This window comes from Rana temporaria, chromosome 6 (assembly GCF_905171775.1).
Source record: "Rana temporaria chromosome 6, aRanTem1.1, whole genome shotgun sequence".
NCBI lineage: Eukaryota > Metazoa > Chordata > Amphibia > Anura > Ranidae > Rana > Rana temporaria.
The window spans coordinates 212399939-212423483 of NC_053494.1; the positions used below are offsets into that span (position 1 = coordinate 212399939).

Below are 23545 nucleotides of genomic sequence, written 5' to 3' on the forward strand. Positions count from 1 at the left end.
TAAAAAAATACGCCGGACGTACGTTCGTGGATCGCCGTAACAAGCTAATTTGCATACTCGACGCGGAATTCGACGGAAACGCCACCTGGCGGCCGCCGAAAAAATGCACCTAAGATCCGACGCCGTACTAAGACGTACGCCTGTCGGATCGATCCCAGATGCAGTCGTATCTTGTTTTGTAGATACAAAACAAAGAAACGACGCAGAAAATTTGAAATTACGCGGCGTATCAATAGATACGCCGGGGTAATTCTTTTGTGGATCTGCCCCATGGACGGTACTCATTGGAAATCCATCCAACTTTGCAGTCCCAAGTCGCACAAGTGTGAAAGGGGGCCTAAGACCTAATGGCATTGCAAACGTGTCCCGACGCCACTTGGAATTGCGCTCAGAATTGCGGTAATTCCATTTTGCGATTTCAAATCGCCTTGGTGTGAATGTAGCCTTAGACGTTGTATTATAATGTGCGAATGCAGGGCATTGGGGGGAATAGGCCCCTGGTGACTTTTGTACAGGGGCACTTTGTTGGGGGGGGGGGGGGGGGGGTCGCCTCCAGTCTGTGTCATGGTCCCTCCCCCCAGTCTGGATGTGAGTTCCCCGTTTTTTGTTGCTCGCGGCCTCTCCGCTGTAGCGAGCGCCGGGGTCAGCGTAACCAAATCCAGATGTTAAAAATAAAACTGCTGAGACACAACCTGATCTTGTCACCGGAGAAGTGGAATCTATAAGGGCCAAGACTGAGCCGTCACTTGGCGAGCGCAGGGAAAGTGGAATTTAATGCAGCGCTAGTATGAAAGGGCAGCGACCGCCCCCCCCCCATACTGCAGAGAATGGTGGGGGGGGGGATCTCTTCTTGGGCCTTGTAGTTCCTCAAGTGTCCATGAGACCCCTGCAGTTCTCCGAAAGCATATCTATATTGTGAATGTTTATGCCCTCAAGAGCTTACAATCTAAGGAGAGAGAGAGAGAGAGAGAGAGAGAGAGAGAGAGAGAGATGGATGTAGATATTACTGTATATGTGAGAGAAATGTATTACAAGGCTACTGTACATAGACTAGTAATGCAGACTTTCTACAGTCTCTAATGACCTGAAACACCCCTAATGCTCTGGTCAGTCTGTCCTCCAGTACACACCCCCCCCTCAGGTCAGTCTGTCCTCCAGTACACCCCCCCCCCTCAGGTCAGTCTGTCCTCCAGTACACCCCCCCCCCTCAGGTCAGTCTGTCCTCCAGTACACACCCCCCCCCTCAGGTCAGTCTGTCCTCCAGTACACACCCCCCCTCAGGTCAGTCTGTCCTCCAGTACACACCCCCCCCTCAGGTCAGTCTGTCCTCCAGTACACCCCCCCCTCAGGTCAGTCTGTCCTCCAGTGCACCCCCCCCCCTCAGGTCTGTCTGTCCTCCAGTGCACCCCCCCCCTCAGGTCTGTCTGTCCTCCAGTGCACCCCCCCCCTCAGGTCTGTCTGTCCTCCAGTGCACCCCCCCCCTCAGGTCTGTCTGTCCTTCAGTGCACCCCCCCCCCTCAGGTCGGTCTGTCCTTCAGTGCACCCCCCCCCCCCCTCAGGTCGGTCTGTCCTTCAGTGCACCCCCCCCCCCCCTCAGGTCAGTCTGTCCTTCAGTGCACCCCTTCCCCTCAGGTCAGTCTGTCCTCCAGTACACCCCACCCCCCCCTCAGGTCAGTCTGTCCTCCAGTACACCCCACCCCCCCTCAGGTCAGTCTGTCCTCCAGTACACCCCCCCCCCCTCAGGTCAGTCTGCCCTCCAGCACACCCCCCCCCCTCAGGTCAGTCTGTCCTCCAGTACACCCCCTCCCCTCAGGTCAGTCTGTCCTCCAGTACACCACCCCCTTCAGGTCAGTCTGTCCTCCAGTACACCCCCCCCCTTCAGGTCAGTCTGTCCTCCAGTACACCCCCCCCCCTTCAGGTCAGTCTGTCCTCCAGTACACCCCCCCCCCTTCAGGTCAGTCTGTCCTCCAGTACACCCCCCCCCTTCAGGTCAGTCTGTCCTCCAGTACACCCCCCCCCCTTCAGGTCAGTCTGTCCTCCAGTACACCCCCCCCTAGGTCAGTCTGTCCTCCAGTACACCCCCCCCCCCCAGGTTAGTCTGTCCTTTAGTCTAATGCCCCCCCCATGTCAGTCTGTCCTCCAGGTCAGTCTGTCCTCCAGTACACCCCCCCCCCCAGGTCAGTCTGTCCTCCAGTACACCCCCCCCCCCCAGGTTAGTCTGTATCCCAGTAAAAGTGTCCCTCCTACCAATATAATTAAAAGCCCTGGTAGCCGGGGAGAGGGGAATGGGAGGACTGGTGCTGTGGGGCTACAACTGATGTGTCCGGGATTCTGGTGGACTGGAACCCGGACATGGGATTTAAAACCCAGGCTTTCTAGGTGGCAACCCTATATATATATATATATATATATATATATATATATATATATATATATATATATATATATATATATATATATATATATCTCAGCCTTTTCAACAAGGGTGCCTTGAGGTTTCTTCAGGAGTACCTTGGCAAAATGCCTAAAAATTGTGCACAAGCCTGTGTGTGTGTGTGTGTGTGTGTGTGTGTGGGGTGTATATGAAGGCTGTATTTTTGGTTACGCTAAGCCACAGGTTTAGCCACCATTACAACCTTCTGGGTGCCCCAACAACCAATGGCATCATCGGTTGATGAGGACGATGTCCGTCGCCTGCATGACGCCTTGTTTGACCCTCCCCTGCCCCTCTCCATCAGTGTTTGGGTCACATTAGCTGAGTGATGGGGGGGGGGGGGGGGACTGAGGGAAAAGAGAAACACTGGTATACTAGTCGGTACCGCTTTGCAAATTTGTATCCGATTGGCGCCGTTTGGAAATGCTTGGAAAGACTCCGAAATACTCAGTTGAGCTGTCCTCAGTCTTTTCCGGACGTTTCCGAGACTCTCTGGCGCTCCCCCCACCTCTGGCCGCATGCGCGATTGCATGCCATTTGAAGTCAATGCGGAACGAATTATTTTCGTTTCCATTGACGTCAATGGGGAAACTAGCTTTGATATGCGAGTGCTTTGGATTACGAGCATTCTGCTGGAACGGATTATACTCGTAATCTGAGGTTCCACTGTATATAGTCTTCAATTCTTCATTTTTATTTATTTAATTTTTTGAACGTTTGAATTTCTTCAATTTGTGTGTGTGTGTGTGTGTGGGGGGGGTTCTTTTTATATCTTTTGGGAAACTAACTACAATGTTTTATGTAGAACTCGGATTAAAATAAAACTGGATGAACTTTCTGACCTTGGCACAATTGCAGTGGTTGCGGAAATGATTGGCGTTGCGGTGAATAGGATGGGGGGGGGGGTTTAAGTAGTTTAACAAAATGCATCTGGGCAGGGCTGACACCACCCAATCCACGACAGGTTTTTGTGGGTCTTCAGCCCACTAAAACGGCTTTGGAGCTGAGTGTATTTACTTTTGTGTAATTTTTCCCCCTGGGGGTGAGTTTAGTGATCGGCTTCTGGGTGCGGTATTTGGGCATGTGGTCTTTTGGGGCGCAGCGATCCCTGTAATGAAATGTATTCGCTTAGTGGAGTTTCCCCTTTAAGTTCTGACTTTATGTTGATGATGAAGGTTGCGTGTGAAATAACAGACGGCGCAGGACGTGTCCGATGAATGAGAAGTGACACTTTCCTTGGTCACATGACTCCAGCGAACGCTCGCAGCACCACATCCTCTCCGTTTTCAGTGACCTTATCCTGCGTTATCTCAGTGATCGGGTGCGGATTATACGCTGGGCTCCTTTACTGCAGGGTATGTTCTGTGTAGATTTATAGCCCTTGCAAAACCAAGGAGCCATCTTCTGCTGGCCATACATTATGCAATATTTGTTTTCTTCCTCCATGGCAAGAAGATCGCTTAATTCTGTGTTGATGGCGGGGAATCCCTCCTGCTGCGCTATTGTTTTCTAACATCAGAAGCACAGCAGGGGATTGACAGCCTTGGCTTTTAATGTTTTCCCTATGAGGTTGTGTAACGGGGGTGTCCATTTCCTCCCCTCAGGTCTCTAATTACACTCGGCTCTATGCTGAGCCTTCTGGAGCTCAAATACTGTGGGCCTGATTCAGATAGGAGATACGACGGCGTATCTCCTGATACGCCGTCGTATCTCTAAGGCCGGCCGGTCATATCTATGCGACTGATTCAGAGAATCAGTTACGCATAGATATCCCTAAGACCCGACAGGTGTAACGGTGTTACACCATCGGATCTTAGGCTGCAATTCCAGGCCGGCCGCTAGGTGGCGCTTCCGTATCTTTTCCGCGTCGAATATGCAAATGAGGAGTTACGCCGATTCAGAAACGAACGACCGCCCGGCGCATTTTTTTTACGTCGTTTGCGTTCGGCTTTTTCCGGCGGAAAGTTACCCCTGCTATATGAGGGGTATGTGCGGCGTATCCTATGTTAAGTATGGCCGTCGTTCCCGCGCCGAGTTTTGAAATTTTTACGTCGGTTGCGTAAGTCGTTCGCGAATACTGCCGGACGTAATTTCCGTTCACGTCGAAACCAATGACGTCCTTGCGACGTCATTTGGAGCAATGCACGCTGGGAAATTTTGCGGAATGCGCAGTTCGTTCGGCGCGGGGACGCGCCTGATTTGAATATGATCAGTGAGAAGAATGTTCCTTACATTGGTGATCAGTGAGAAGAATGTCCCTTACATTGGTGATCAGTGGGAAGAATGTTCCTTACATTGGTGATCAGTGGGAAGAATGTCCCTTACATTGGTGATCAGTGAGAAGAATGTTCCTTACATTGGTGATCAGTGAGAAGAATGTCCCTTACATTGGTGATCAGTGAGAAGAATGTCCCTTACATTGGTGATCAGTGGGAAGAATGTCCCTTACATTGGTGATCAGTGGGAAGAATGTCCCTTACATTGGTGATCAGTGGGAAGAATGTCCCTTACATTGGTGATCAGTGGGAAGAATGTTCCTTACATTGGTGATCAGTGGGAAGAATGTCCCTTACATTGGTGATCAGTGGGAAGAATGTTCCTTACATTGGTGATCAGTGAGAAGAATGTTCCTTACATTGGTGATCAGTGGGAAGAATGTCCCTTACATTGGTGATCAGTGGGAAGAATGTCCCTTACATTGGTGATCAGTGGGAAGAATGTCCCTTACATTGGTGATCAGTGGGAAGAATGTCCCTTACATTGGTGATCAGTGGGAAGAATGTCCCTTACATTGGTGATCAGTGGGAAGAATGTCCCTTACATTGGTGATCAGTGGGAAGAATGTCCCTTACATTGGTGATCAGTGGGAAGAATGCTCCTTACATTGGTGATCAGTGGGAAGAATGTCCCTTACATTGGTGATCAGTGAGAAGAATGTCCCTTACATTGGTGATCAGTGAGAAGAATGTTCCTTACATTGGTGATCAGTGGGAAGAATGTTCCTTACATTGGTGATCAGTGGGAAGAATGTTCCTTACATTGGTGATCAGTGGGAAGAATGTCCCTTACATTGGTGATCAGTGAGAAGAATGTCCCTTACATTGGTGATCAGTGGGAAGAATGTCCCTTACATTGGTGATCAGTGAGAAGAATGTTCATTACATTGGTGATCAGTGGGAAGAATGTCCCTTACATTGGTGATCAGTGAGAAGAATGTCCCTTACATTGGTGATCAGTGGGAAGAATGTCCCTTACATTGATGATCAGTGAGAAGAATGTCCCTTACATTGGTGATCAGTGAGAAGAATGTCCCTTACATTGGTGATCAGTGGGAAGAATGTCCCTTACATTGGTGATCAGTGAGAAGAATGATCCTTACATTGGTGATCAGTGAGAAGAATGTCCCTTACATTGGTGATCAGTGGGAAGAATGTTCCTTACATTGGTGATCAGTGAGAAGAATGTCCCTTACATTGGTGATCAGTGAGAAGAATGTCCCTTACATTGGTGATCAGTGGGAAGAATGGTCCTTACATTGGTGATCAGTGAGAAGAATGTTCCTTACATTGGTGATCAGTGAGAAGAATGATCCTTACATTGGTGATCAGTGGGAAGAATGTTCCTTACATTGGTGATCAGTGGGAAGAATGTTCCTTACATTGGTGATCAGTGAGAAGAATGTCCCTTACATTGGTGATCAGTGAGAAGAATGTCCCTTACATTGGTGATCAGTGAGAAGAATGTTCCTTACATTGGTGATCAGTGAGAAGAATGTCCTTACATTGGTGATCAGTGGGAAGAATGTCCCTTACATTGGTGATCAGTGAGAAGAATGTCCCTTACATTGGTGATCAGTGAGAAGAATGTCCCTTACATTGGTGATCAGTGGGAAGAATGTCCCTTACATTGGTGATCAGTGAGAAGAATGATCCTTACATTGGTGATCAGTGGGAAGAATACTCCTTACATTGGTGATCAGTGGGAAGAATGTCCCTTACATTGGTGATCAGTGAGAAGAATGTCCCTTACATTGGTGATCAGTGGGAAGAATGTCCCTTACATTGGTGATCAGTGGGAAGAATGTCCCTTACATTGGTGATCAGTGGGAAGAATGTCCCTTACATTGGTGATCAGTGAGAAGAATGTCCCTTACATTGGTGATCAGTGGGAAGAATGTCCCTTACATTGGTGATCAGTGGGAAGAATGTCCCTTACATTGGTGATCAGTGAGAAGAATGTCCCTTACATTGGTGATCAGTGAGAAGAATGTCCCTTACATTGGTGATCAGTGAGAAGAATGTTCCTTACATTGGTGATCAGTGGGAAGAATGTTCCTTACATTGGTGATCAGTGAGAAGAATGTTCCTTACATTGGTGATCAGTGGGAAGAATGTTCCTTACATTGGTGATCAGTGGGAAGAATGTTCCTTACATTGGTGATCAGTGAGAAGAATGTTCCTTACATTGGTGATCAGTGGGAAGAATGTTCCTTACATTGGTGATCAGTGAGAAGAATGTTCCTTACATTGGTGATCAGTGGGAAGAATGTCCCTTACATTGGTGATCAGTGGGAAGAATGTTCCTTACATTGGTGATCAGTGAGAAGAATGTCCCTTACATTGGTGATCAGTGAGAAGAATGTCCCTTACATTGGTGATCAGTGGGAAGAATGTACATTGAAGAAAGTGTGTCATTTTTATTTTGTCACTGGGATGTACGGTGTTGTCCAGAAGTTTGGGACGATGTCTGTGCCGGACGTCTTTTGCACCAATGAGCAGCAAAGCTTCCCCTGGAAGTTCTTGCAATGAAAATGACGCCTGTATAGCCTGAAGAGGCGCGCTATAGAATGCGGTCGATGCTTAGAAGGATCATCCCTTTTATCCATTCGCCATGGAAACCATCTATTTATAGCGTATGATTGGTTGCTAACAGAAAACAGGCAGGATTGACTGAACTCGGAAAGACATTTGGTGTTCTGCAGCCCGACAAGCAATACACAACAGCTGCACTTCCCTCAGCAATCCACAGGCTGTGTAATGTTACCAAACAGACTGATTAATATACGGACTTTGTCTGAGAGCCGAGGACGTGTATAAACAGAGGGGGCTATTATCTCACGCATGTGGTCACATTAAACCACAAATCGTTGTATCGACTGCACGTTATTGTATCGTCCGTGTACCATCTGGATATTTATGCAGAGCAAAGCTGGTCACAAACATTTCAAGAGGACCGTACAATCTCTCCTCCAGATTTACCAAAGTTACATACCGTAATCTGAACACTTATGATACAGTACTTGAAGGATCTCTGCCGGGTCCACCAGGGTTCCTCGTTGGTTTCCCTGCCGGGTCCACCGGGGTTCCTCGTAGGTTTCCCTGCCGGGTCCACCGGGGGTTCCTCGTAGGTTTCCCTGCCGGGTCCACCGGGGTTCCTCGTAGGTTTCCCTGCCGGGTCCACCGGGGTTCCTCGTAGTTTTCCCTGCCGGGTCCACCGGGGTTCCTCGTAGGTTTCCCTGCCGGGTCCACCGGGGTTCCTCGTAGGTTTCCCTGCCGGGTCCACCGGGGTTCCTCGTAGGTTTCCCTGCCGGGTCCACCGGGGTTGCTGGTTGGTTTCCCTGCCGGGTCCACCGGGGTTGCTGGTTGGTTTCCCTGCCGGGTCCACCGGGGTTGCTGGTTGGTTTCCAGGATTCCTTACCGTATGCCTGCTGGGATTTCTGGGGTTCCTAAGGCCTGGACAATCTTCAGGAGTTTCTAGTAACAACGTTGGGCATGTCTTCCAACTAGAAGGGTATTAATACTCTTGTCTTTGAAGTGGCTGGTGCTGTGTCTTATTCCCAGCTACCTTGGCACTAATACTTACCTGCCAGTTGCCTCGACTTGATTCTGAGCATGCGTGTTTTTTTTCTCCATTGGAGTTTCACACAGACGATCGGAATTTCGGAAGGTTCTGCAAACATACAATACGTACTGCTCTTTAACTGCTTGCCGACCGCCCACCGTCGTTTTATGGCGGCAAGTCGGCTCCCCTGCGTGAGAGCCCGTAGTATAACGTCGGCTCTCGCGCAGGCCACTAGGCCGCGTGCCCGGCTGGCGCCATCATCGCCGGGCACACGCGATTGCTCGTTACAGAGCAGGGACCGGGAGCTGTGTGTGTAACCACACAGCTCCCGGTCCTGTCAGGGGGAGAAATGCTGATCTTCTGTTCATTCAATGTATGAACAGCGATCAGTCATTTCCCCTAGTGAGGCCACTCCCCCCTACAGTTAGAACACACCCAGGGAACATACTTAACCCCTTCCCCGCCCCCGAGTGTTAACCCCTTCACTGCCAGTGGCATTTTTATAGTAACCAATGCATTTTTATAGCACTGATCGCTATAAAAATGCCAATGGTCACAAAAATGTGTCAGAAGTGTCCGCCATAATGTCGCAGTACCGAAAAAAACAAAAACATGATCGCCGCCATTACTAGTAAAAAAAAAAAAAAAAAAAAAAATATATCAATAAAAATGCCATAAAAATACCCCCTATTTTGTAAACGCTATAACTTTTGTGCAAACCAATCAATAAACGCTTATTGCGATATTTTTCGTAAAAAAAATATGTAGAAAAATACGTATCGGCCTAAACTGAGGAAAAATAAATTTATATATATATTTTTGGGGGATATTTATTATAGCAAAAAGTGAAAAAATATTTTTTTTTTTAAAAATTGTCGCTTCTATTTTTGTTTATAGCGCAAAAACTAAAAACCGCAGAGGTAATCAAATACCACCAAAAGAAAGCTCTATTTGTGGGGAAAGAAGGACGCCAATTTTTTTTGGGAGCCACGTCGCACAACTGCGCAATTGTCAGTTAAAGCGACGCAGTGCCGAATCGCAAAAAGTGCTCTGGTCTTTGGGCAGCAATATGGTTAAGTGGTTAAAGAGGCAGTGTTTATTTGTATGTATCTTGAATCTTCTTCCTGATAGTAAAAAAAAAATCCCAGGCATCTTACATCCGTCTGAATATTGTTGGCACATGTCGAACGAAAGGAGCGGCTTTTATTTTCTAAACCCGATCTGTCTGGGATGCGCTTTCCCCTTTAAATCTTGCTTGCCGAGCTCCTGAAGTCTCTCTGGGGCTGACCCTCCCTGTGACTTGATGTACACATTGTGATTTTGGAAAAGATGAGTCATCTTGTAGCTACACAGGAGAGCTGTGATGTCATAGTGCTGCCTCCACACTCTCTACATCTGAGGTTGAACATCTGGTTTTGCAATTATGTGGAATGAGGGATTGCGGAGAAGGACGGGATGCTTGTGCTTTTTCAGAGGAAGTCATCACTTTTTTGTGTGTTTGTTTTTTTTTTTAAACCTACTATGTCTCCTGTTTTAATGGCACAAAGCCTTCTATTTAGATATATACTATCTTGCAAAAGTAAGTACACCCCTCACATTTTTGTAAATATTTTCTTCTATCTTTTCATGTGACAACACTGAAGAAATGATACTTTGTATCTACAATGTTGTGTAGGGAGTGTACAGCTTGTATAACGTTGTACATTTGCTGTCCTCTCAAAATAACTCAACACACAGCCATTAATGTCCTACAAAAGTGAGTACACCCCTAAGTGAAAATGTCCAAAAGTGTCAATATTTTGTGTGGCCACCATTATTTTCCAGCACTGCCTTAACCCTCTTGGGCATGGAGGTCACCAGAGCTTCACAGGTTGTCACTGGAGTCCTCTTCCCCTCCTCCATGATGACATCACAGAGCTGGTGGATGTTGGAGACCTTGCGCTCCTCCATCTTCCGTTTGAGGATCCCCCACAGATGATCAATAGGGTTTAGGTCTGGAGACATGATTGGCCAGTCCATCACCTTTACCCTCAGCTTCTTTAGCAAGGCAGTGGTGGTCTTGGAGGTGTGTTTGGGGTCGTTATCATGTTGGAATACCGCCCTGTTTCCGAAGGGGGGAGGGATCATGCTCTGCTTCAGTAGGTCACAGTACATGTTGGCATTCATGGTTCCCTCAATGATCTGTAGCTCCCCAGTGCCGGCAGCACTCATGCAGCCTCAGACCATGACCCTCCCCCCACCATGCTGGACTGTAGACAAGACACACTTGTCTTTGTCCTCCTCACCTGGTTGCCGCCACACACGCCTGACACCATCTGACACCAAATACCTTTATCTTGGTCTCCTCAGACCACAGGACATGGTTCCAGTAATCCATGTCCTTAGTCCTTAGTTATATTTTATATATATATTATAACCTTTTCACAATAAATATACTAAAATCATTCTTAGCGGACACACCGATAACAGAGAAGCTGTGTGAATTAGCCCTTTTTTAAATAGTTTTCAACATTTTTGAACAAAAACATTTTATAATAAAAAAATATATATATATATATATATATATATATATATATATATATATATATATATATATATATATATATATATATATATATATATATATTTAATTTTACAAATTTTACAATTTTTACAAATTATCTTTTTCTATTTTTTTTTTTTTTTTTTTTTTTTTTTTTTTTTTACAATGGATTAAAACAGTACAGGGTTAAAAAATAAAATTACCAGGACAAGGAAGCCGGCAGTGTACCCGGGGCCCCCTACAGGAGGACTGGTGCCCCCCCCTATCAGCGGCCCTGCATATATCCAGCAAGGGTCTGGATAGCGTCAGTCATAGTTGCATGCATGCATGCATGCATGCATACATACATACATACATACATACATACATACATACATACATACATACATACAGCAAAAATGTAATACAAAAATTGTGATCCAGTATTAGAAAAATCTTCTCCTATAATCTGCAATCTACATTTTATTTTTTATTTTATTTTTTCATTTTATTTTTATTTCATTTTTTTCCCTCCCTTTTTGGTTGTGAGATTTTCCTGCTCTCCCTGTTGTGACTCATTGGCACCTGGAAATTCTTTATCACCCCAAGGTGATTATTCATCGAGATTTCATCCCCCCCCCCCCCCGTGTCTCTGGGCGTTCCCGGTTTACCTGTCCTATTTGCATTGGAGGGATGGATTCTTCTATTCCTGGGAATTTGTGTCTGTGATGACATAATCTCGTCCTCATTGCCTGCAAGCCAGGGTGAGGCTATACAGGGCGCAGCGGAGGCACCTGAGCCCTGGAGGTGACCCATAACCTACAACCTTGCTTTTTTCCTGCAGTAGGATTCACAGACATCGGCGCATATTTATGCCACCATAGCGTATCTTTTATACGCTATGCCAACGCAGCGCACAGAGGCAAGTACCGAATTCACAAAGCACTCGCTCTCAAATCTGCGCTGGGTTTCTAAGGTGTAATCCGGCGTAGGTGGAAGTGGGCGTGAGCCATGCTAATGAGGCGTGACCCCATGCAAATGATGGGCCGAGTGCCAGACCGATACATATAACGAACGGCGCATGCGCCGTCCCGTGGGCGCATCCCAGTGTGCATGCTCAGAATCACGTCGCAACAACTGCCTAAGATACATCGAATCACTGCCTACGGCGTGAACGTAACCTACGCCCAGCGCTATTCACGTACTAAGTAAACTACGTAAAATACGACGGCTGTGTTCCCTGGTCCATACCTTTGCATGGGTTGCGCCTCCTATATGTGGAATAACTTTACGCCGGACGTACGACTTACGCAAACCGCGTATATTATGCACCGGGCGCAAGAATGTTCGTGAATCTGCATATCTCCCTCATTTGCATATGTGCATAGAAAATCTATGGGAGCGCCAAATACGTCCAGCGTAAATATGCGCCTACTCTACGCCGGCGTAGGCAAGTTGTGTCGGTCTGATGAAGCCTATTTTCTGGCGAATCTTAGTTTGTGGGCACGGCGCACAGCTACGACGGCGCATATTTGCACTTACGCAGATACGTTGGCGCAAGTGCCATATTGATGCAATTGGGGTGTACTCACTTTTGTTGCCAGCGGTTTAGACATCAATGGCTGTGTTGAGTTATTTTGAGGGTCTCGCCGGTAACACACCTGAGGATCCATGACTGAATTTCATTTTTTTTTCCAATGATTGAAAGGGGCAGGCAAGGCAAAGTCAGGCTGGGGAGAAAAGGGCCAGATGATGCTGGATGTCCTCTTGCTTAATGATTGCTTTTGATTCGTTTTTTTCTTTTCCTCTGGAAAATTATATCTTGATTTCTTTGTTATTGAGTTGCTTCCTTTTTTTGTAATGAAGATTCGCTCTCTTATGCTGGGGAAATGTTTGGTTGGCTGAAGCTGCTGGTTTGTTTGGCTCTGCGCTTCGCGCTAAATAATTAAATTACTTGGAAAGTGGTGAGCGCGCCGAGACTTCTGGGAGGAACTCCGGAGTGTGAGAGGGTCAGGCTGTGCGCACCGACATGACTAACGCATTTCACCCCAGTCTGATGTCTGAGCCTTATCTGGGGGCACAGACTGCAATGATCTTCACCTGAACACCCCCCCCCCCCCGACTCCCAGCATTCACCCTGTACTATTATCCAATACTCCCATCATTCACCCTGTACTCCTGACTATCATCCACTACTCCTAGCATTCACCCTGTACTCCCGACTATCATCCAATACTCCTAGCATTCACCCTGTACTCCCGACTATCATCCAATACTCCTAGCATTCACCCTGTACTCCCGACCATCATCCAATACTCCTAGCATTCACTCTGTACTCCCGACTATCATCCAATACTCCTAGCATTCACCCTGTACTCCCGACTATCATCCAATACTCCTAGCATTCACCCTGTACTCCCGACCATCATCCAATACTCCTAGCATTCACTCTGTACTCCCGACTATCATCCAATACTCCTAGCATTCACCCTGTACTCCCGACTATCATACAATACTCCTAGCATTCACCCTGTACTCCCATCATCCAATACTCCTAGCATTCACCCTGTACTCCCATCATCCAATACTCCTAGCATTCACCCTGTACTCCCGACTATCATCCAATACTCCTAGCATTCACCCTGTACTCCCGACTATCATCCAATACTCCTAGCATTCACCCTGTACTCCCGACTATCATCCAATACTCCTAGCATTCACCCTGTACTCCCGACTATCATCCAATACTCCTAGCATTCACCCTGTACTCCCGACTATCATCCAATACTCCTAGCATTCACCCTGTACTCCCGACTATCATCCAATACTCCTAGCATTCACCCTGTACTCCCGACTATCATCCAATACTCCTAGCATTCACCCTGTACTCCCGACTATCATCCAATACTCCTAGCATTCACCCTGTACTCCCGACTATCATCCAATACTCCTAGCATTCACCCTGTACTCCCGACTATCATCCAATACTCCTAGCATTCACCCTGTACTCCCGACTCTGCCGTGTGCTCTTGTCATTCATCCCATGCCCCGAACATTCATCCTACACTTGTGACTCCCCATCTCGGCATTCACCCCGTACTCCTACTCCTAACCATCATCCAATACTCTTAACATTCATTCTTTATTTCTAACTTCATCCTAAATCATTCTGTACTCCTGACTCCCCCATCCTAGCATTCACCGTGTACTCAAGGTAGTCATCCCGCACTCCTGACTCTCTCAAAATTCATCCTCTACCCCTAACAATTACCCTGCCCTCCTGACCTTCATCCCATACTCCTGACATTCCTCCTGTACCTTTAACATTCATTGTGTTCCTCCTACCATCTGTCCTGTACTATTGACTCTCCAGCCTAAAGGGGAGGGGGGCACACTGAGAAAATCGGAAGCAAAATTCAGAAGTGTCACGATCATTCGATCTTCATGTAGTGTGTGTTGCACAACTTTTGACATCCAATCCTGACTTTGCAAACTAAAAATTCCGAAGGGACGAACGGCAAAGTTTTTCTTCTACGTGAACGGAACGATTTTCGTCCAATGTGATGTGTATCGCTTTCGCATGATTTACACCTGAGAAACCTCGTCCTGCACGGACTTTTCCCAGTGCATAGTATATGGATCAGCGTACGGTGGTGTTCTATAATACGGGCACATTGTAGTGTACTATACATGTGTGTTGGAGGAATTTATTTTGCGTGGCAGAGCAAACACTCCTCCAGTGTGCGTTTAATTGTGTGAATGGGCCCCTAATATCTCCAGGCACTTTTAGTCCTTATTTTTCCTTGCTTTATGATTTGATAAACCTTCAGGGGCACTTCAATTTTCAACAACTCGACACCCATTGAAGTGCTGATAAGTGATGAGTGGTTACAAATCTGCACTTTGTTGCCGCCATCACTGAGCTGATAAGATGTGTCAGGGACTCAGCATGGGGCTGAGGTTCTCCTCCTTTCCCTCCCATTTATTTATATATACAGTGCCTTGCGAAAGTATTCGGCCCCCTTGAACTTTGCGACCTTTTGCCACATTTCAGGCTTCAAACATAAAGATATTAAACTGTAATTTTTTTTTGAAGAATCAACAAGTGGGACACAATCATGAAGTGGAACGAAATTAATTGGTAATTTCAAACTTTTTTAACAAAGTGAAAAATTGGGCGTGCAAAATTCTTCAGCCCCTTTACTTTCAGTGCAGCAAACTCTCTCCAGAAGTTCAGTGAGGATCTCTGAATGATCCAATGTTGACCTAAATGACTAATGATGATAAATAGAATCCACCTGTGTGTAATCAAGTCTCCGTATAAATGCACCTGCACTGTGATAGTCTCAGAGGTCCGTTTTTAAAGCGCAGAGAGCATCATGAAGAACAAGGAACACACCAGGCAGGCCCGAGATACTGTTGTGGAGAAGTTTAAAGCCGGATTTGGATACAAAAAGATTTCCCAAGCTTTAAACATCCCAAGGAGCACTGTGCAAGCGATCATATTGAAATGGAAGGAGTATCAGACTACTGCAAATCTACGAAGACCTGGCCGTCCCTCTAAACTTTCAGCTCATACAAGGAGAAGACTGATCAGAGATGCAGCCAAGAGGCCCATGATCACTCTGGATGAACTGCAGAGATCTACAGCTGAGGTGGGAGACTCTGTCCATAGGACAACAATCAGTCCCTGTATACTGCACAAATCTGGCCTTTATGGAAGAGTGGCAAGAAGAAAGTAATTTCTTAAAGATATCTATAAAAAGTGTCGTTTAAAGTTTGCCACAAGCCACCTGGGAGACACACCAAACATGTGGAAGAAGGTGCTCTGGTCAGATGAAACCAAAATCAAACTTTTTGGCAACAATGCAAAGCGTTATGTTTGGCGTAAAAGCAACACAACTCATCACCCTGAACACACCATCCCCACTGTGAAACATGGTGGTGGCAGCATCATGGTTTGGGCCTGCTTTTCTTCAGCAGGGACAGGGACGATGGTTAAAATTGATGGAAGATGGATGGAGCCAAATACAGGACCATTCTGGAAGAAAACCTGATGAAGTATGCAAAAGACCTGAGACTGGGACGGAGATTTGTCTTCCAACAAGACAATGATCCAAAACATAAAGCAAAATCTACAATGGAATGGTTCACAAATAAACATATCCAGGTGTTAGAATGGCAAAGTCCAGACCTGAATCCAATCGAGAATCTGTGGAAAGAACTGTGCCATGCCATCAACGCCGCCACTGTGCCATGCCATCAACGCCGCCACTGTGCCATGCCATCAACGCCGCCACTGTGCCATGCCATCAACGCCGCCACTGTGCCATGCCATCAACGCCGCCACTGTGCCATGCCATCAACGCCGCCACTGTGCCATGCCATCAACGCCGCCACTGTGCCATGCCATCAACGCCGCCACTGTGCCATGCCATCAACGCCGCCACTGTGCCATGCCATCAACGCCGCCACTGTGCCCATCAATTGCCGCCAGATTGCTCCCCCCCCAGTCGCCCGGCACTTGCCTTTCTCGGGTCAGCCATCCTCCCTCCACGCTCCCTCCATGTCTTCTCCCGAGTCCCGTCCTCAAAGTCCCTTCAGCCCATCAGGTTACCGGTAACCAGACCTGGTGAACCTGATTGGCTGAGACGCGTGTCAGTGTTAACCAGGTAACGCACAGCGTGTGCGTCCCCCTGGTTAACTATTTGGAAGCCGATTAGAGCCCACAGGCTGTATTAGGGAAGCCGCTGTCTCTGATAAACACTTCCAAAAACCAACAAACTGCTGTTATTCAGATGGCCGGCGCTGACCAGGGGGTCGGCCATCTGAATAGTGGGCGGCAGCGGTGCCGGCGACAATACATAGATTCATGCAATGCATAAATCTATGTATTGTAGACCTGAGTGACGGCGCAGTGGAGAGAGGAGGCGGCGCTCCTGCGCCCACTATGGATGCACCGCCGCTGGATTCGGCACTGCGTTGCTCTAACTGACAATTGCGCGGTCGAGTTCCCGGGACCCGCGAGCATGCTCACAAGGCGCGCCCGCTGGGCAGCAAATTTTAAGGGGCGTACAGGTACGCCAATGTGCCTGCCCCGTCCATTGTGTCGACATACATCTGCGTGTGGCGGTCGGCAAGTGGTTAAAGTATTACTAAACCCAGGAGCTTACATTCACTATATCTGTTCTCCCACAGTACACAGAACATGGAAATGCAATTATTTTAGTAAATATAAACTGCTTTATACCTTTCCTCATCAGCAGTATGATGCAGTCTTGTGACTTCTATCAGTGTCTGGTTAACAACTTGCCGACCAGCCGCTGTCGTTTTACGGCGGCAGGTCGGCTCCCCTGCGCGAGAGCACGTAGCTATACGTCGGCTCTTGCGCAGGCCACTAGGGGCCGACTCCTGTGCCCGGCGGGCGCGATTGCCGCCGGGCACACGCGATCGCTCGTTGCAGAAGATCAGTCATTTCCCCTAGTGAGGCAACATACGTAACCCCTTCCCCGCCCCCTAGTGTTAACCCCTTCACTGCCAGTGGCATTTTTATAGCACTGATCGCTATAAAAATGACAATGGTCCCAAAAATGTGTCAAAAGTGTCCGATGTGTCCGCCATAATGTCGCAGTACTGAAAAAAAAAATCGCTGATCGCCTCCATTACTAGTTAAAAAAAAATATTAATAAAAATGCCATAAAAATACCTCCTATTTTGTAAACGCTATAACATTTGCGCAAACCAATCAAACGCTTATTGTGATATTTTTCGTAAGAAAATAAAATAATGTAGAAGAATACGTATCGGCCTAATATATTTTTAATATATTTTTGGGGATATTTATTATAGCAAAAAGAGAAAAATATTCATTTTTTTTTTTCAAAATTGTCGCTCTATTTTTGTTTATAGCGCAAAAACTAAAAACCGCAGAGGTGACCAAATACCACCAAAAGAAAACTCTATTTGTGGGGAAAAAAAAGACGCCAATTTTGTTTGGGAGCCACGTCGCACGACCGCGCAATTGTCGGTTTAAGCGACGCAGTGCCGAATCGCATAAAGTGCTCTGGTCTTTGATCAGCAATATGGTCCGGGAGTTAAGTGGTTAAAGCTTTGTAGGAGGAGTTTTCATTCTACTCTGATTGTCTTATGAGGCTGCATGACCCCCGACCCTCTGTCTGAACAGTGCTGATTGGCCCTGTGCTGATCACATGCACCCCCCCCCCCCAAAAAAAAAAAAAAACTCTAGCATAGCACACTAAACTGAGCATGTTCAGAGGGCCTCCAAGGCTCTGTACTATTATGAGGTGGATTGTGGATAGTAAAAGGAGGGGGAGGATCAGAAGACAGGATCAAACAGCCTTTTTATTCAATGGGGAGGATTAACCCCTTAGCCCCCATTCACACCTAGGCGTTTTTACGCCTGTAGTGCTACGCCGCTGCCGCCAGAGGGATGAAAACGCATGTCCCTCTATGGAGATGGTTCACATCTCCACGCTGAACGCCTGCCGCCTGAAAAAAGGTCCCGGACCTTTTTTTTCAGGCGGCTTTCGACGTTCGGCTAGAAGATGGGAAGCATCTCCATAGAGGGGGTCAATCTGGGGCACATCTAGGCGGACAATACCGGCGTTTTGTCGCCGCAAATCGCCGCTATTTGTACCGTGATTTTTTGTCGCCGCAAATTTGTCTGCCTAGGTGTGAATGGAGCCTTAGTCTGTATATGCAGTAAAGCATGCTTGTTATACTCGCTGGAGAACCTGAGTTTACTGTTGTGGGTTCAGTAACACTTTTTAAGGGTGGAGGGATGAATCTTTCAGTGGGCCGGTTGCCTGTGGTCATAATAAGCGCGTGGTCACCCCTTACATATCGGATGTCAATTTGTAAAGTGAGCACGTACCGTCCAGTCATTTTGGCAGAGGAGTCGGTCTTGCGCCGGTACCTGGCGTACCCTTCCAGCATCATTTATTAAATGAGGATCATTCTGTTCTGCTGCACAAAGGACACGTTGCCTGCGGCTCCAATAGGTCGTTAATGTGATATGTCGCCGCATGGAAATTTAAACTGGACCCTGTCTTCTTCTTCTTTCCCTTTTGTGGTTTTGCTACATTTCCTGATCTCTGGTGTTTTTTTCTTTTTCTTCAGGTGCTTCAGAAATTGGGAAAAGCAGACGAGACGAAAGACGAGCAGTTTGAACAATGCGTGCAAAACTTCGGCAAACAGCTGGTGAGTGCCCACAAAATGCGCTGGTTTTATACCGCCAGGGGTGGGCAGGAGGGGAGGCTTTCCTGGGCACTTGTGGTATCATCAGTAGTGTATTTAGGTTTTGTTGGCATACAGACCAGCATAATTTACCCGTTTCCTCTAGTGCGTCCCCTTAAAGGGGTTAGAATGTTGGATGAGGTCACCTCCAGAGATTTTTGATGCCCTGCAATGATTTGTATCGCATGTTTCGATTCTTCTTGACTGTTTTTACGCCACTACTTGCGTTTCTTAATTTGTAAAATGCTTTTTATGCCATGTATGAACTTGCATAAAACCCAATAAATTTCTTGGGGGAAAAAAATAAAAAGTATTTAGGTTTTGTGCTGCCCTAGGCCTGACTAAACTTGTGCACCTCCCCAATTTAAATATGACCCACCCCTTCCTGTCAATGCCGCATCCCTTTCTGTTTAAGATCCATCCTGAAATTTTCGAGTGGGGACACTAGTTCTGAGGGGGGGGGGGGGGTGGATTCCCTTAAAGGGGTTGTAAAAGTAAAAAAAATTCCCCTAAATATCTTCCTTTCCCTTAGTGCAGTCCTCCTTCACTTACCTCATCCTTCCATTTTTCTTTTAAATGTCCTTATTTATTCTGAGAAATCCTCACTTCCTGTTCTTCTGTCTGTAACTCCACACAGTAATGCGAGGCTTTCTCCCTGGTGTGGAGTGTCGTGCTCGCCCCCTCCCTTGGACTACAGGAGAGTCAGGACGCCCACTAACACTAATCTCCTTTATCTTGATATGTAACCTCTGAGGGTATAAATAGATAAACATTTAAAGGGGGCGTACCATCATCCAGAGTCTAGATAAATAGGGTTTGGCTCCGAGGTCCCCAAACCAAAGAGCCAACTAGGGGGGAGTTGTGGGCCATTGTTGGACTATCGCGGTACTAGTAGCATTGGTATACAGTGTACAAGGAAACAAGTGGATAATAAAAAACATTTTTATTGGGTACAGTATCAATAAAGACACAAGGGGGGTACAGGGTTAAAAAATACAAACAATATACGACCAACATAGCACCAGTATAGTAGTCCCCACAGGGGGGAGAAGCATAATGGGTTTGAGAGTCATATCAGGCCTCTTAACTAGTTTCGCGGCTTCAGCCGCTTCATCAGAAGAGCATCTAAAAGCCTCCCTCGCCGGACCAGCGGGGAGGACGGTAACCACCACATGGGGTCCCGAGTGGCGGACAGGGGGTACGTGTGTGGGCGAATGGACTTTCTTGAATGCAAGGAAGTGTTGTGTGAATAGGGGGCCCCCGAGAACGAGAGCCCAAATTGAGATATCGGGCCACAGATGACCTCCGCGAGGGGGACCAGGGTAGTGGACCCCCGAGGGGGGGGCACCACATAGGGTCCCATAGGGGCGTCAGGGTGGTGACGCCATCCAGTGGCACTGTGAGCCGGGTAAGCCCACAGGAGACCCGGGGTCCAGCCGGCAACATAGAGAGCGTCCTGACTCTACCGTAGTCCAAGGGAGGGGGTGAACGAAGTTCGTTTTTTTTTTTTTTTTTATCAATTTAGAATAGTTTTCCGAATCAAAAAGTTTTTAATTTTTTTGTTTTCCAAAGAGAATAAAATAGAATCGAAAATTAAAAGGAATTGAATAAAAAAAGTTGACTAGAATAGAAAAGAATATAACGGAAAATTAAAAAGGAATATAATGGAGTAAAACAGATCAAAATAGAATAGAAACTAAGGGCCAGATCCTCAAAAGGGATACGCCGTCGTATCCCTGTTTCTAACTATGGAACTGATCCACAGAATCGGTTTCCAATAGACCAGGGTTTGACAAATTTGCTTGGAATCTAGGAGCCAGCTAAAAAAGTTAGGAGCCAGAAAACAAGGCCCGTCCCGACGAGCTTGCGCGCAGAAGCGAACACATACGTGAGCAGCGACCGCATATGAAAATGGTGTTCAAACCACACATGTGAGGTATCGCCGCAATTGGTAGAGCGAGAGCAATAATTCTAGCTCCTCTGTAACTCAAAACATGCAACCTGTAGATTTTTTAAACGTCGCCTATGGAGATTTTAAAGGGTAAAAGTTTGACGCCATTCCACGAGCGGACGTAATTTTGAAGCGTGACATGTTGGGTACCAATTTACTCGTCGTAACATTATCTTTCATAATATAAAAAAAAAATGGGGATTACTTTACTGTTGTCTTATTTTTTTTAATTAAAAAAAAAGTGTAATTTTTTCCCAAAAAAAGTGCGCTTGCAAGACCGCTGCACAAATACGGCGTGACAGAAAGTATTGCAACGATCGCCATTTTATTCTCTAGGGTGTTGGGATAAAAAATATATATAATGTTTGGGGGTTCTAATTAGAGGGAAGAAGATGGCAGTGAAAATAGTGAAAAATTACATTAGAATTGCTGTTTAACTTGTAATGCTTAACTTGTAATACCAACGGCCACCACCAGATGGCGCCAGCTTACACATCTGGTGGTAATAACTTGTAATACCAACGGCTCACCACCAGATGGTGCCAGGACCCTATTTCTAGTCGCCATGGCGACCTGGCGCCCGGGATTTGTCGAGCCCTGCAATAGATGGGCAGAAGATCCGACATGTGTAAGGGACTTACACTGTCGGATCTTAGGATGCAGTACCGCAGCCGCCGCTGGGGGCATTTCTCGTCGAAATGCCGCCTCGGGTATGCAAATTAGCACTTACGGAGATCCACGAAGCTTTTACGCTTCCGTTTTTTCTCCGTAAGTATTAGTTTGCAAACGCAAAATTAGGGCTGCTTTTACAAAGTGTAAACTGTTTACACCTTGTAAAAGTAGACCCTTCTTTCCCGCGACGCTGTTATTTTTATTTTATTTTCCGACGCAACTTTTTTTACCCGGCGCGATTCACAGAACTCGGCGTAATGTAATTTCGCGCAATGCACGTCGGGAAAATTACGTCGAGGGCATGCGCAGTACGTCCGGCTCGGGAGCGCGCCTAATTTAAATGGGACTCGTCCCATTAAATTAGGAACGCCTTTGCGCCGGACGGATTTAAGTTACACCGCTGCAAATTCCCAGGTAAGTGCTTTGTGGATCGGGCACTAGCTTGGGAAATTTGCGGCGGTGTAACTTAAATGGGAAAAGTTAAGTTACGCCGCCTGGATGTGGATCTGGCCCTAATTGAATAGAAAAGCCAAAATAAACATTTGAATTTCAAATAACATTTGAATTCGGAAAAGAATAAAAAACAAAAAACAAAAATAAAACGTAGAATAGAAAGAATACGGCCATTTCCCGAAATTTGCGTTCCTAATCCAGTTAGAAAAAATCTTCTTCAGCTTAGTCCTCTCACGCTGGGCTCTCTGGCAGAGTATCTGGGGCACTGATCAGCCTCCAGCCACGCGCCGCCTCCTGTTCGCTCTTCAGCAGCGATAAGAAATTCTCCTATTCATGTCCAGCGTAGGAGAAGAAATGGGCACGTGAACTTGCATGGCCGCGCCGTCTCCGTTCTTAAAGCGGAGGTTCACCCGCACATGACACTTTTTCCCCCTAGATTCCTGCTCGTTTTGTCTAGGGGAATCGGCTAGTTGTTTTAAAATATGATCTGTACTTACCCGTTTACGAGATGCATCTTCTTCCGTCGCTTCCGGGAATGGGCGTTCCTTCTTGATTGACAGTCTTCCGAGAGGCTTCCGACGGTCGCATCCATCGCGTCACGATTTTCCGAAAGAAGCCGAACGTCGGTGCGCAGGCGCAGTATAGAGCCGCACCGACGTTCGGCTTCTTTCGGCTACGAGTGACGCGATGGATGCGACCGTCGGAAGCCTCTCGGAAGACTGTCAATCAAGAAGGAACGCCCATTCCCGCAGCCCATACCCGGAAGCGACGGAAGAAGATGCATCTCGAAAACGGTAAGTACGGATCATATTTTAAAACAAATAGCCGATTCCCCTAGACAAAACGAGCAGGAATCTAAGGGGAAAAGAGAAAAAAAAAAACTAATTGGGTGAACTCCCGCTTTAAAGCCGAAGTTTAATCTGCTTTTTGTTTTGCCATTTACAGTGTCCTCCCTTTTCCCTCCTTCAACCTCCCAATGTCATTTTTCAAGTAAAATCTTTCTATTTTCATGACCTTATTTAAGAACGACTGGCCCTCTGTGCTTATCTATACAATGCAGGAAGATTGTGGCTGGTGGGAGGGGTTGGCAGGGGGGGGCTGTACAAAGCTTCCTGATACCATCACAGCACCCTGCCTCAGTACTCCTTGCAGCGAAGCGCGCGCTAAGCACTTTCCCCGACTTGTTCATTCCCCGTCTTGGTTGGGGTAGGCAGTACATTTTTGGGGGTGGGTCAGCCACGCCTCGTGACCTTTGACCTCTGGGAACCCGCCTTTTGACCTTCGACCTCTGGGGGAGGTCCCTATTCCAATTCCCGAGTCCTAGCCTTATTTTCCAAGGGGAAACCCTAACCCCCCCATACTTTTTGCCAGGGATCTGCAATAAGCAGACCTCCAGCTGTTGCAAAACTACAAGTCC

At 46.9% G+C, this 23545-nt stretch overlaps 1 protein-coding gene across 8 annotated transcripts in view; it reads left to right on the top strand.

Annotated features, from left to right (window-relative positions):
- BIN1 (bridging integrator 1) overlaps nucleotides 1-23545 on the top strand; it is a 177038-nt gene that overhangs the window by 42721 nt on the left and 110772 nt on the right. For all 8 annotated transcript variants that reach the window (XM_040358225.1, XM_040358226.1, XM_040358228.1 and 5 more), the window contains exon 2: nucleotides 18936-19016. In XM_040358225.1, coding sequence (XP_040214159.1) covers nucleotides 18936-19016 — 81 coding nt within the window. The remainder of the gene's footprint in view (nucleotides 1-18935; nucleotides 19017-23545) is intronic.